This window comes from Branchiostoma floridae, chromosome 10, assembly GCF_000003815.2.
Source record: "Branchiostoma floridae strain S238N-H82 chromosome 10, Bfl_VNyyK, whole genome shotgun sequence".
Lineage (NCBI taxonomy): Eukaryota > Metazoa > Chordata > Leptocardii > Amphioxiformes > Branchiostomatidae > Branchiostoma > Branchiostoma floridae.
In genome coordinates this window covers 13,510,119-13,522,253 of record NC_049988.1, presented here as the reverse complement: position 1 = coordinate 13,522,253, position 12,135 = coordinate 13,510,119, and the positions used below count along the sequence as shown (strand labels likewise).

Sequence of the window (12,135 nt, the reverse complement as noted above, 5' to 3'; positions counted from 1 at the left end):
ATATTGATACTATGAATGGAGTTATGTATCAAACTCGTGTACTTATATCATTCTGAAACTGCATTTTGTGATTTATACCAGTCAACTTCTAAAATGTCATATAAACCCGTTTTTTTGGGGGGGGGGGCGAAATCGCTAAAGGGGGGCGAGGTAGGGGGGCGAGATCACTAGCCGGGGAGGGCGAGATCGCTAGCGATTTCGCCCCGGGGGGGCGAGATCGCTAGTGATTTCGCCCCCGGGGGGGCGAGATCACGGGGGGGGCGAGATCGCTGTCACACCGGCACCTACCCAATTACTACTAGGTCCCAATTGGAAAAAAAGGGCCCTGTCGAGCAATGGCTGTTTCTTTTAAAGTATGCCCTGTTTTTCCCCTGGGAAAGGCACTTTACCTTCCTCACTTCACCCATGTGTAAAAATGGGTACCCTACTTTGGTCAAGAGGTAAAAGAAAAGCACTATATTTACCTTCTGTTTGCACTATGTATGTGGCACTGTTGATATAAGTCACTACAACTTGAGTGCAGTGCCATATTGCCCTCGTCTGTCCAAAAGCAAATAGAAAAGAATATGAATGTAGTAACACCACTGTATCTAGACCTAGAATTATGGCCGTCGGAATTGTTTTATAATTAGTCCTTGAATATTTAGAACAGTTAGGTTTCTTTGAAATTAATTTTCCTCTTCTGAACGTGCATGTGTTACATATGTACATGTACCGTTTAGACTTCTATAATATCTACCGCCCGTTACTTCTACATGGGGTTATCAACTGAGGATTTTTTGCCAATTTAACCCCCCTAATCAGATCAGTAAAACTTGACCTATTCTGTGCTGCTGCAGATCTTCTTCCCCAATCGATGCAATTTGACAGACAAAATATTTGACAGACATCTCAACAAATTCCATAGATAAAGGACGTTTTTCACGTTTTGTGTGTTTTGTTGTCTTCGTAGTTATACTTTCTTGCACCATTTCCCGATGACATCAATGATCACATATTTATGTCACTGTACGGTCGCTTGGCGATCGCTGTCCAGGGCGCACAAAGCGTTTACATAAAGATAATAACGTTTATTGCAAATTCTTGCCCGTGGGCTAATTGCAGGTTACATGAAAATACAAACAGTGTAAAAACAATATCACAAGTGTCTACTCTAGTCTAAAGCTAGTAGAAACTAACTCTAGATCCTAGGTTATTGGGTTCGACTCCTTTTTCGAAGACAGTGGAAGACGAAAGATCCCAACTTTTCTATTATGTCTGGGTTTTGTGATGTTAGCAGGAAAACTGTTTTCTATTTGTCAGTGAATGTGAGGAAGCTTGGGTGGAATTTGATGGCCTCTTTAAACGGCTCTTTTCTTTCGTGATTATAGAAAGAGCAGTTCGACATAAAATGTGTTTCGTCTTCCAACACGTTTGACATACATTGTTTGCATGTTCTTTCACGTACGGATAGCCTGTGTGTTTACAATCTTAGAGATATCCTGAGGAAAAGCAATGTTTCTCACGGAGGCCCTCTCCCCTTTATTGACAATGATACAACTCATTACACGGGTCTGCCTAGGCAGCTTTGGGCTGGTAGCGGCAGACCCACAGATATGCAGACGAACATACATCAAGGGTTGACGTGATCGGACATGTTTACACACGGACGTGATCGGACATGTTTACACACGGACGTGATCGGACATGTTTACACACGGACGTGATCGGACATGTTTACACACGACGAGGTTATATCGCCCCTTACGGGGTGACATACCCTGTCGTATGCGCCAGGTCTCCCGTCCGGGTGAAGGATGTAAATCACCGTGTGGCTGATACGGTATGGAGGTTCGCCAGGCCTCCAACCGGGTGATTTGAAGTGAATCACCAACTCCAGACAGAAGGGTTTGCTCCATCTCACACCGCACCATCGCACGTGTGGGGGTTCTTTAACGTGCATAGGGTGTGACTCTCCCCATACACGGGACCTCCATTTAACGTCCTATCCGAGGGACGGCCCTAGCCGATAGGTACTCATTTTCACCTGAGTATAGTGAGGAAAGCCGTGTAAAGTGATTTTCCCAAGGGCACAAGATCGGTAACACTGCAGGCGGATTCGAACCCGCAACCTCTCGGTCACGAGGCGTCTACAATACCACTGCGCTACACGGTCCCCCTTACATGTATACGTGTATGCCAGTAAGATCAACATCTTGATCCTAATCGTAGAGGAAACAGACATTCTCTTTTCGATGAACTCAAGGCACAGACTTCCTTCAAAAATTCCAAGAATAACGCCCCACCGAAGATACTCCGCTAAGACAAGGAAGTATCCTGCCAAGTCGAGCGTGTTACCCGGACCCGTCAGTATGCAGGAATCGTGTCAGCCTTTTGAACACAGGTCTGTGTTTTTGCATGCTTCTGTCATACAATAGGTGTGCCATTCGTTGCAATAGTTCCAAACCATGATCTATATCAATTTCTTCTGGTATTGTATAGAATCTTTTCTTTAATTTCTGACATCCTTATGCCTAAGCTTCATATGGCAGACAAAAATGGCAGATTTCATTGCAAATACCACACACTTGACAGAAAAAACGGTCCATCACAACACACATACATTGTTCGCTCCGCCCAGGTGTAAAAATGGGTGCCTGACTTCGGTTGGGGAGGTAGAAGGCGGCAGAAGGAAAGGGATTGGCTCCACCTTCTAACACAGTGGATACGGCCTCAAATAAGAATATGGGTCCACCACAGTTAATGAGTGACGCGGATTGCTAGCTGACACAACAATTGTCTGAAATGTTGCTGCTACACCTTTGTTGGTGTCTTACGCCACAATCGATCCAACAAATTCGGGTGTTCCATGTAGACCCATGCCGTCACATTTTATCAAAAGCCTTCGTGAAACTCTAAGAATATGGAAACGTACACCTACCCTCCAGCGCTCAGACCAGCTGCAGTGACGAACGGGGCCACCGCCACCACCATCCCCACAAACATCAAGACAAGGCGCCCGGCCATTGCTTCCGTGAGTGGAGAAAGACCCACTTAGTCTCAGTCCTACAGCGTGTCTTCCCCTTGAGTCCCCTCTCTCCTTACTGAGGGTGAGCGGACAGGTTGACTGGCTATATCGTAGAGTCTTGACAGACGTAAACAAGAAACTTGTCTCTTTGTTTAGCCGCAGGCAAGTCCACGGATTGGTAGTTGCCAAACACCTGTCCGGCAACAAGGTGTGCGTCACAAGTTATGCGAATCATCTGTTCCTTGTATATGGCCACCTCTAGCCTTTTTAGAAATGACGTAATGACTTTACATTATATTGTCCAATACGTTCAATTCGTCTTTTATAAGGTCAACAGAATTTTCTGTAATCTTCTGGTTCTATACTTAATTTTGCAATTAAGCCAATTCAGTTGTGATGTCTGTACGTACATTAAGGCCCTTTATCTTCTAAAGAGAATTTTCTTTGCATAATGTTTGCAAAGAACAATGCTTCAAATTGTTTCGAAGGACGCAATAACAATTTTGTTTGTGAATTATTTATAAAAGTTGCCGTAGTTTAGTGGTGAATAGTACATGTAGATATATTGTATGGCTTCTGATTCCTTCCAATAGCCGTCTACCATTAAAAGATGACGATAGAATGTTTAGAGCACGAGATACGAAAAGCAGGCCACTACAGTACCACAAGTCACCATGTGGTCTATTATCGGACTTGTCCTTCGCTTTGCCGACACATACCTACTTACCAAATGTTGTATCAATAGCTTCGCGAGTTATGCTGTCAACAAACCCACACGCAGACAAACAAACAGCACCAAAACATAACCTTCCTGGCGAAGGTAAAATTTCTACACAGAGACGAAACCGCCTTGTAGTGCCTCGCCAAACCGCATGGTGCTGATATTGTCAGTAAATGCCTGACCCTTTGACGTGCCTCTGATGGTAAGGTTGATAAATTTAAGTGTGGGGAAAAGGTCACCTCTTGACAAATTTAAAAAATGCTAAAAAATATGACGATACCGTGATCAATAACAGTCAGCAAACAGTGTAAGGTCAGTATTTACATACCATGACCCAGGCAGGGATAAATGTGCAAATATAGACACTTGTATTACATAATTGTATTTGCGTGGTGACGATAATGCCGTTTGTATATCCGTCAGCCGGTACTAGTGTCACAGGCTACCCCAACACTATTGTTTGCACGGTCAAAATAGCATCCTCCAAAAGTAGCTCGTTTGACAATTGTTAGAAGAAAGTAGAAATTATTTAATCAATATAAATGTATCTATATGTGTATTATATTCCAGCAATGTGTTCTACGTGAGAATTGTGTGTGGTTTTTCTGATGGGTGTTTTCCCATGACCCAGTGGGTGTTACCGATATGCATTGTGTAGAAGCCACTCGTAAACATTGTCACAATTAGTACATCATGATAAGGTTTATACTTTAACACCGCAAATTCCTCAGTTGGTAGAAGTACTAGGCGAGTGATAGTTATTAACCTCCCCAAGGAACCTTCAACCACCGCACGGCAAAAGATTTGACAGATTGCTCAGCAAATTCCAAAGGCAGAAACATAACGTCTTGGAAACATAACCTTCCTAGCTGGAGAAGGCAAAAACTCACAGAACGGAAGCCACCTTGCAGTGCCTCGCCAAACCGCGTGGTGCAGCGAATGTTGTCGGTAAATGCCTGACGCCATGACGTGCCTCTGATAGTCAGGTTGATAAACAGTATTGTAGTGAAAGAGGTCATCTCTTGACAAATATTAACAAATGTTTAAAATATAAAGATATTGTTATCAATAGTCAGCAAACAGTGTAAGGTCAGTATCTACTTACAAGTGTAAATATGGACATTTGTATTACCAGTACATAATTGTATTTGCGTGGTGACGACAATGGCGTCTGTATATCCGTCCGCCGGTACTAGTATCACAGGCTAACCTGTCCATGAGTTTGTGTATGTACGATCAAAATAGCATTCTCCAAAAGGAGGCTATGTCATTTGACAATAGTTAGAAGAAAAAAGAAACTGTTTGATAATTACATCTGTATCTATATGTGCATTATGTACCAGCAACGGGGTAAATGGACAAAAAATCCACCTCAAAAACTAGTTTTGACATATGTCAACGACGATATATCTCTTTCAAGATTCGTAGCATACTAAATTATCATTCTATTAGATGGTGGAACAATTTGCAAACACCAGTCGACTCATAGCAATCACGTGTGCCTTGCTATGACACAATATTAAAGGTCTAAAATCATACTTGCACTAAACGTAGTTCACGGTTGCTATATCCTACATCACGATAAAACAATTACTCTCCAAGCAGTTGGGAAGACAGTAGTCGTTTTTTATCATATGGCCCATTTTCTGTCTGCACTTTCCACCAGAAAAACGGACAAAAACGAGACATATGATAAATAGGTCGCAAAATTCCCACCTCTGCTTGGAGAGTAAAAGCAATGTGTGGCCGGGCACTGTAACTGGGATATTCTAAACAAAAAGTGACACCATCACAAGGATAGCTTCTGAATGCTTTTATTTCTCACACATCTCGTGTCTTTACTTAGAGAAGACCCCATGCTCAGCCAGAGATGATCGGGTCATTCCCCACGATCTCTCCGTCCACAATGGTGTTGATCTGGTAGAAGTCCCACATGTCCTCCGTGGTCCGGCCCTGAATAACGGGTCAATTACGGTAAGATATTCTGATACTTCATACAAAATAAGCCTGTGGTAACACCACGGTATCTATAACCATAGTATTTCCGTCGGAAATGCTTTAAAGCTAACGTGCATGTTTAAAACAGCAAGGTTTCCTCTTTTGAACGTGCACATGTCGCATATGTATGTGTAGATGTATTCTCAAAACCCTTGATATTACTGTAATCCACACCCCGTTACGTCTACATGAGATACCTTTTATAGGCAACTAGAGTTCGGGGACCTTATACCTCCATGAAATATTTATTGCTTTTTTGTGGATGGTATGTATGTTTATAGTCGGTTGTATTTGAGAGTAATGGTTATATAATATAAATGTTATGGAAAAGTAGTGGTGTATTTATTTAATGACACAGAGGATGTCCATCTGATTAGTAAGTATCAAAATGTGACACTTAATTGTGTAATGTGCGTTTAAGAGGTCGACGGCATATGGTAGCGTGGTGTTCCTTAAGCTTGATGTTTGGCATTTAAAATGTCTAAGGTTGTCAGCATTATTGAGGCTCGACTATGTGCCTCAGAGCTGTGTGGTGGGAGGAAGTTGGGAAACTCAGAAAGAAGAAGGGATGTGGCCAACTTTAGTCAGATGGTGATTTGATTTTCCACCAATATGTCATAACATCAGCTGTTCACACGGTACAAAAACGAGATGCACACTTTCCTCTGACAGCCCTACACCAACTGTAAGATGAATACTTGGCGCCAACCCCGTCTGCTAAAAAACAAGTACCATTGGCTACGAAAGAGACAACTAACAACTGTCCCTTATCGTAACAAAATCAGAACATCTGTATCGCCCATAAAACTTCTGACACCCAACCCAGATGAGAGGACCTAATGGCATTTTAATCACCATGTCACTCAAATCAGCAGTACAGTATGTGAGACATCCATACCTGTTAAGCATTATCGTTAAATGTACCTCAACTTCTTACAATTATACTTACGCTTCACATCTCCATGATATCCTAAGCAGACATAAATAAAACTAATTATCATATTAAAAAAACTCGGGGTTCCCCAAACAGCTGTCACCTCACCATCTGCTTGGAGCTAAGCCCATTAACAAACACATAAAGCACGATACCTGTACCAATATATCTCAAATATAGGGGTGATTTCTGATATTATTACATCGATTATAACGACAGATATGGCTCCCAAAATCTCATCGATTCGAGCTTTCATCACACCCCACCAACACAACAAGTATGAAATCAATCCATCCAGCCGTTCTTGAGTAATCATCTACACAGACAGAGACACATAACAGAAAATATAACCTCCATTCCATGACATTTCATGGAGGTAACTATAAGACATCTAACGTGTGAAATATGTCATAAGAAAAGCCCCTACCGTGTGCCTGTAGTGCGCGTCTCTCTCCGCCTTGGTTCTGAACACGTCAGCCTCCCAGCAGGTGGTGAAGGGGTTGACTGAAGGAATCCGGATCCACTTCCAGACGAAGGTGTGACGACCTGATAGAGAAATACAGGTAACTTCGTGATGCTTGACGTTATATATCTTAGAATGAGTTTTTGGCGAACGTTTCTTCTTTTCCCCATCTGAAACATTTGACTGATAGCATCGTCTTTTATTACAGTTAGAAATACAGTAGAAGCCAGTAATTTCACAACGGATTACCGCACAGAATCCCCAAATCCCAAACTAGGACGGTCCATCTGGATAAATTCACATTATTGCTCCACCCGGTCCGGTAATAGCACGAAATACGCTGGCAAATGGGGTGTACAATTCAACCTCCGCTGTATTTGTAAACATGTTGTATTAGGCTTAGGTCACATTTCCAAACCGGGGCCCGGCCGTGCAGCTTTCGGGAGAGAAAAGAATTATATCAAAGACATCAAAATACACAAAATGTCAACATAAGTTTCGTGGGCATAATTTGTGTATATTTCTAGGTATATATTTTGATTTTTCGTTTCTTTAAGCATCCCGACCGGGCCCCGGTTATGAAATGTGACCGAAGCCTTAGCAACCATCCAGAACGGTGACTGTGGATCTGACCTGGCCTCATGTCCATAGGAATGGTGAAGTTGTAGGTCCCCATGGCGTCTTCGGGATCCTCACAGAACTTGGGCGCGTTCTGGAAACCGACCTTCGGGTATGTCCGGAGAACTTCTTCGCTAACACCGTCACCTGAGAAGAAAGAAATATGACCATTTGTATATGGTATTACTTATTGAATTATAATATAAATGTAGTCTTCTTCTTATTTTAGCATTTTGAGAACTTTGCTAGAAAACTACAGCATAACATGGTTATCCAGGAAAATAACACATTGACTTGAAATCAGCAGGGTGTTGTCGACAACTAAATGCCCTCGAAACTTCAATCTCTACATAAGTTACACTGGGCTCTTATTGTTTTCCCCACACTTATACTGTCCACAGATTTTATCTATTCTCTAATCTTTTATATCTCATAGTTGTAAAATGCTCAAAAAGAGTAAAACAGACCATAAGGCGACACCCCCATGTCCATGATTTGGATGAGTTTGTCCGAGTCGATACAGCAGGGGTCCTCGTCTCCGTCCACCACAAACATCAGGTTCTCTGTGTCGCCTTGCCAGTTGTTCCTTCTACAGTTGGAGTCAGACACGTGGTTCTGTGGTAGATTATTAGAATATGATATGTCATTTTATTATAGTCATTAAAAACTAGAATCATTGTTTTTTTGTGATACAAAAATAAACATGAACACTTGTCATGAATGCCGGGCCAATACAGTATGTTTAGATTGCGTGGTATCACTTGAGGCACCGGTGCGGCACAGCGGGGTTCGTTCACTGCGGCCATGTTGTGTTAATTTTTTTACCGATTTTCTATAATTCAGATATTGCTTAATACTTAAAAGTATGACTTAGAAGACAAAAAAATACACAAAACGTATGAAAATCCATTCTTTATCTCTGAAATTCGTTGAGTAATTTTCGTACCCCGCTTTGCCTCACCGGTGCCCTAAGTGCAGCGAGATACCAACTTAACCACACGTCCACCATGCTGAGGGCTACACCGGGCCATCATCTAGTGACTTACGTTAGTTGGATGGGTCAGGACGACCGTCTGTCCCTGGTAGTAGGCAGCCATGGGATGGACGTCATTGTAGCTGTGCGCGTCGTCTCTGGGGTCGTTACAGAGGGGCAGTTCCTCGGGGTGGTTGTCCAGGCGGTGAACAAACGACCCGCCGGTCCCGAACTGACGATACCGCAGGTTGTACCTGGAGCAAAAAAATGCCATGAATAAATCGCAATACTAGTAGTCTCCATACTAAAAAGCAGTCAAAGGTTTTACAACTTTGTCAATGAAAGATTCATGATAATGCGAGATGAATTTATCAATGGCTTCGTAGACAACCGTAGACAGATATGTAAAACACTCGGCCACACACGATCTGAGACTATTGCAGCTTCAATACACATTTCGGGCAACATATGCATGTTTTACTCGATATGAAACAGTAGCTCAGCAGGCAACTTGTAGATGCATACATCTATCTCCTTCTGTAACTATGTCTCTGACACGTATCAAGGTCACCCCTACTCCAACATAATTCTGCAGGCATTTGGATTGCAGGATTAGCATATCACTCCAAATGTCTGGCTTTCCCTAGAAGTCGAGAAAACTCACTGTCCGGCATTTCTTGGCCAGGCCCTGCACTTGGCCTCGTCCCAGTACCAGCCGTTGTTCTCCATGTAGTCTGTACAGACGATCCAGGAGTGGGCGGCGGCCAGGGCGGGCAGCCCGACAGCCAAGAGCGCGACGAAGAGCTTCATTTTCGACAGGACGCAAAACTGCTCATAACTGCCAACTGTGTCTCATCCCTGTGCAGTGTTGCTTTATATGTGTGTCTATCTTTGTTATAGTAGGATGGGAACAACAGGAAAGCGTCGCACCTGGCTGGGTATTTTATCTCATAAAAAATAGCATATGTTGACAGAACGATTAGCCTTTACATGAACCGACCCTAGCAAAACCCTGCTGACCACTAGTATATAGCAAGGAACACAGGATTCCATGATATGATATCTGAGCCATAGAACACAAGTAATCTCGTAACTATTGTCACAGACGTATTTCAAAGTCAGTCAACAGATAAGGCCTTGATAGTTGGTAATAATGTATAGCAAATTTTACTTTTTTGTCTCGCTTATCAATGTACTTGTGTCTGTATTATGTGTGTTCTTAACGTTATGATTACAATACCAGTGTCCTGATGCATTTTGCATTGGTAAACCGTATTTGTTGTTGAATCACTTTGTCAAAAATCTAAAAAAAATGAAATTTTACCTATCTATACATTCTCAAGAGTACAATTGGAAACACCACACCCATTTTCCTATGCGTAACCTTAACCAAAGGTTTGTACAGGATGTATGAAAATCCGACCACAGTAAATTTGCAGAAGCCCAAACCACACAAATTCGAGACTGTGTAAAGTACCTCTAACAGGTCGGCCACAGGTATCAGGTACAGATGACATTAATCTGTACCGATCAATATCATCCGCTCACGCTGGAACGTATACAATATGGACTCAATAACCTTTCAGTAGCGCCGCGCAAATATTACTTATTACCCAGCTGAGTTCATGATCAGATAACGTCTGTTAGAAGAAAACTACGCACGGTTGCAAATGGCGACGCAAACTGGGATAAAAACAACAAATGCGAAGACTACGCCTGAATTCGCGTTCTGGACCATGTGGCGCTACGTATACCACCGAAGTACTCTGTTGGATGAAAGAAACGCACTAGGCATTATATAAATCTAACAACGCACGTACTCTACGGAGTGAATCATATCTCCGGTAGCATACACACTCCTAGGCCGGCTTCACTTCTCTGCCAGCTTGTGATACACTATATTATGCTACCGTAGGATCTGCTCATATTAGACATGACTTTCAATCTTGGTATGACATGTCTCTCATACGGATCATTCTCCCGATGTGAAAATTCATTCATGACATAAGCTTAAAAAAATGAAGACAGCACACAAATATTTTGAAACATCTCTCTGAAATGTTTATTCCCCAACAAGACTTTGGCTCTTGCTCAGCCAGAGATGATCGGGTCCACAGGATCAACCGGATCCACGATCACCCCGTCCACGATGGTGTTGATTTCATAGAAGTCCCACATGTCCTCCGTGGTCCGGCCCTGGAAAGCATGTCGATTCGGATAAAATATTGCTATACTTGAAATACCAATCCAAATAGATACTACAATTTGAAGTGAGCATATCTTTCTAAGAAGAAGAAAGATGAGAGTAAGGAAGACCGGTGTGACAGCGATCTCGTTCCTTTTTAGGGTTTTCGCCCCCCTTTAGGGTTTTTGCCCCCCCCCCCCCCCCCCCCAAGAGCAGCTGGTTACTACATATTACAGGTGCGCTACCTGGTACTATACTGCACCTGGGGAGTAACGTGTTTGGTGTGTTACCTGGTACCTTATGGCACCTTATTACCGTACTGTAAGATGCCTGTCATACCTCGAAAGTCGATACTATATTGTTCGGTGCAAACATGACATTGAAATGAAAAAGACAATTTTTGCAGCTGAGGTGGCATAAAAACAGTGCTACTGCGAACGTATGAATCAACACCGTCTATGGTACGGAATACGTCAGCTATATGTTTTCAATTTGTCACAGTGTTTTCTTTCTTGTGCTGGAAACATTTCCAAAGCACTAACAAAAACACACGTGAATAATAGTTTCTCATTATAAACACTATCTACGCGCAAGTTGATATAGCTGTTGCTAAATGCTACACAAACACTGGTAAAGTACCAGTCTTAAGAAACACGGGTAAATGCATCAGTTCCTAAATACTAGAAAAAACAGTCATGTTGGAGGTGAAGATATCCCTTGGCCAGGTGCATATACCAAAATGTGCGTTATTCTAATTGATACCTAATATTTGCATAATTAATAAAGACATTACATAGTTCTTTTGTGGTCACTTCATGGTAGAGACTTCATATTGGAGATATATAGGTTGTTTAAGGACAGGTGAATACAATGAAATACATCTTATGTCAAGACTCAGGTATATGCAATAATGGGAATACAAGGGACCCAACCCTCCTTGTCTGAAACAAGTTCAACTATCTTATTACCATGTAATTACGTTACTATTGATACTATGAATGGAGTTATGTATCAAACTCGTGTACTTATATCATTCTGAAACTGCATTTTGTGATTTATACCAATCAACTTCTAAAATGTCATGGTAACCCGTTTTTTTTTGGGGGGGGGGGCGAAATCGCTAAAGGGGGGCGAGGTAGGGGGGCGAGATCACTAGCCGGGGAGGGCGAGATCGCTAGCGATTTCGCCCCGGGGGGGGGGGGGGGAGAACCCTCAATGATTTTGCCCCCCGGGGGG

General features: G+C 42.5%; 2 protein-coding genes across 2 annotated transcripts in view; both read right to left on the bottom strand.

Annotated features, from left to right (window-relative positions):
* LOC118424914 (matrilin-2-like) overlaps positions 1–3,235 on the bottom strand; it is a 14,504-nt gene extending 11,269 nt beyond the window's left edge. Inside the window, exon 1 of the mRNA XM_035833720.1 lies at positions 2,921–3,235. Within this exon, the coding sequence (XP_035689613.1) occupies positions 2,921–3,006 (86 nt within the window). The 5' untranslated portion in view covers positions 3,007–3,235. The remainder of the gene's footprint in view (positions 1–2,920) is intronic.
* Positions 3,236–10,750: 7,515 nt separating this feature from the next.
* Positions 10,751–12,135, bottom strand: part of LOC118424847 — a 6,087-nt gene continuing 4,702 nt past the window's right edge. The window contains exon 6 of the mRNA XM_035833653.1: positions 10,751–10,910. Coding sequence (XP_035689546.1) covers positions 10,806–10,910 — 105 coding nt within the window. The 3' untranslated portion in view covers positions 10,751–10,805. The remainder of the gene's footprint in view (positions 10,911–12,135) is intronic.